The sequence below is a fragment of the Pygoscelis adeliae genome, unplaced genomic scaffold (assembly GCF_000699105.1).
Source record: "Pygoscelis adeliae isolate BGI_AS28 unplaced genomic scaffold, ASM69910v1 Scaffold145, whole genome shotgun sequence".
NCBI lineage: Eukaryota > Metazoa > Chordata > Aves > Sphenisciformes > Spheniscidae > Pygoscelis > Pygoscelis adeliae.
The window spans coordinates 364,655-365,717 of NW_008824866.1; the positions used below are offsets into that span (position 1 = coordinate 364,655).

Sequence of the window (1,063 nt, forward strand, 5' to 3'; positions counted from 1 at the left end):
AAAAAAAAAAAAATATTTCGTTCAGGAAAATAAAAAAAAAGTACAGAAGTTAATATTTAGACAGTCAGACTATTAAGTAATGGAGCTATAAACTCGCAAATACGGCACTTTCATTTTACTTAACAATAGATAACACAACAGCGACAGTGAAACAGGCCAAACAAAAGCGATCACCAAAATTGTTGTGACAGTACAATTACCCGGCTAGGAAATTTATTCAATATGCTTTACCATTGCATTGACACAGCAGGGAAAAAAAAGCCCAAATGTTTAGAGAATAATACAAGAAGGCAGGAGGTATTTGGAAAAAAAAAAGGATTTATTTTGAAATACACTTTTAAGAGATACTTTGCCTCCCCGATTTGTTACCGATGTGCATCTGACACGACGATACGAAACAAACAAACGAAGAAAAACCACATTCTGTACAGAGCTCTAAAATGAGCCGCGAGTATCTACAAGATGAGCTTTACGCCGGGGCGTGGGTTGGAGAGGGGCCCGATCCTGCAGTCCGCACTCTCAAAACGAGTTTCGCAGACGTGTGGTAGGAAAGCTTGGCCCCGAGTCTGCGTGTGTGTCTCCGTGTGTGTGTGTGAGTGTGTGTGCGCGCGCGTCTGTGAGTTCCTACAACACAGTCCTTGAGTAAAGTGGGCAAGTTGGAGCTGCCGGAGCGGGCGCGGGTCCCTGGCTGCTCTAGAAGTCCTGCCGCGGGGTGTGAGTTAGACTGTGCCGCCGTAGATCACAGTTTCGCCTGAACACTTTGCCGCACTGCTCACAGTTGTAGGGCTTGATGTCTGTATGGGTAAGAAGGTGAGTTTTCAGATTACTTCTTTGATTAAAGGTTCTTCCACATGTGGGGCATTTGTGTGGAGATTCCTGTTCAGATTTGAAGCAAGCAAAGGATTAATCCTTCACAAACTACCTGGTTTAACGTATTACTGCACTTTTTGTTATCGCAACGCACAACTTGAAATATCGGGGTTGGACACGAACGAGAGCAGCCCCGGGCGGACGGCAGACCGCCTGCCCGCCCTGTCCTGCCCCAGATGGGCTATTTTATAGT

General features: G+C 45.4%; 1 protein-coding gene across 1 annotated transcript in view; it reads right to left on the reverse strand.

The window, feature by feature from the left end:
* Window positions 1-300: 300 nt before the first annotated feature.
* OSR2 (odd-skipped related transciption factor 2) overlaps window positions 301-1,063 on the reverse strand; it is a 2,751-nt gene continuing 1,988 nt past the window's right edge. Inside the window, 1 exon segment of the mRNA XM_009324399.1 lies at window positions 301-918. Coding sequence (XP_009322674.1) covers window positions 694-918 — 225 coding nt within the window. The 3' untranslated portion in view covers window positions 301-693.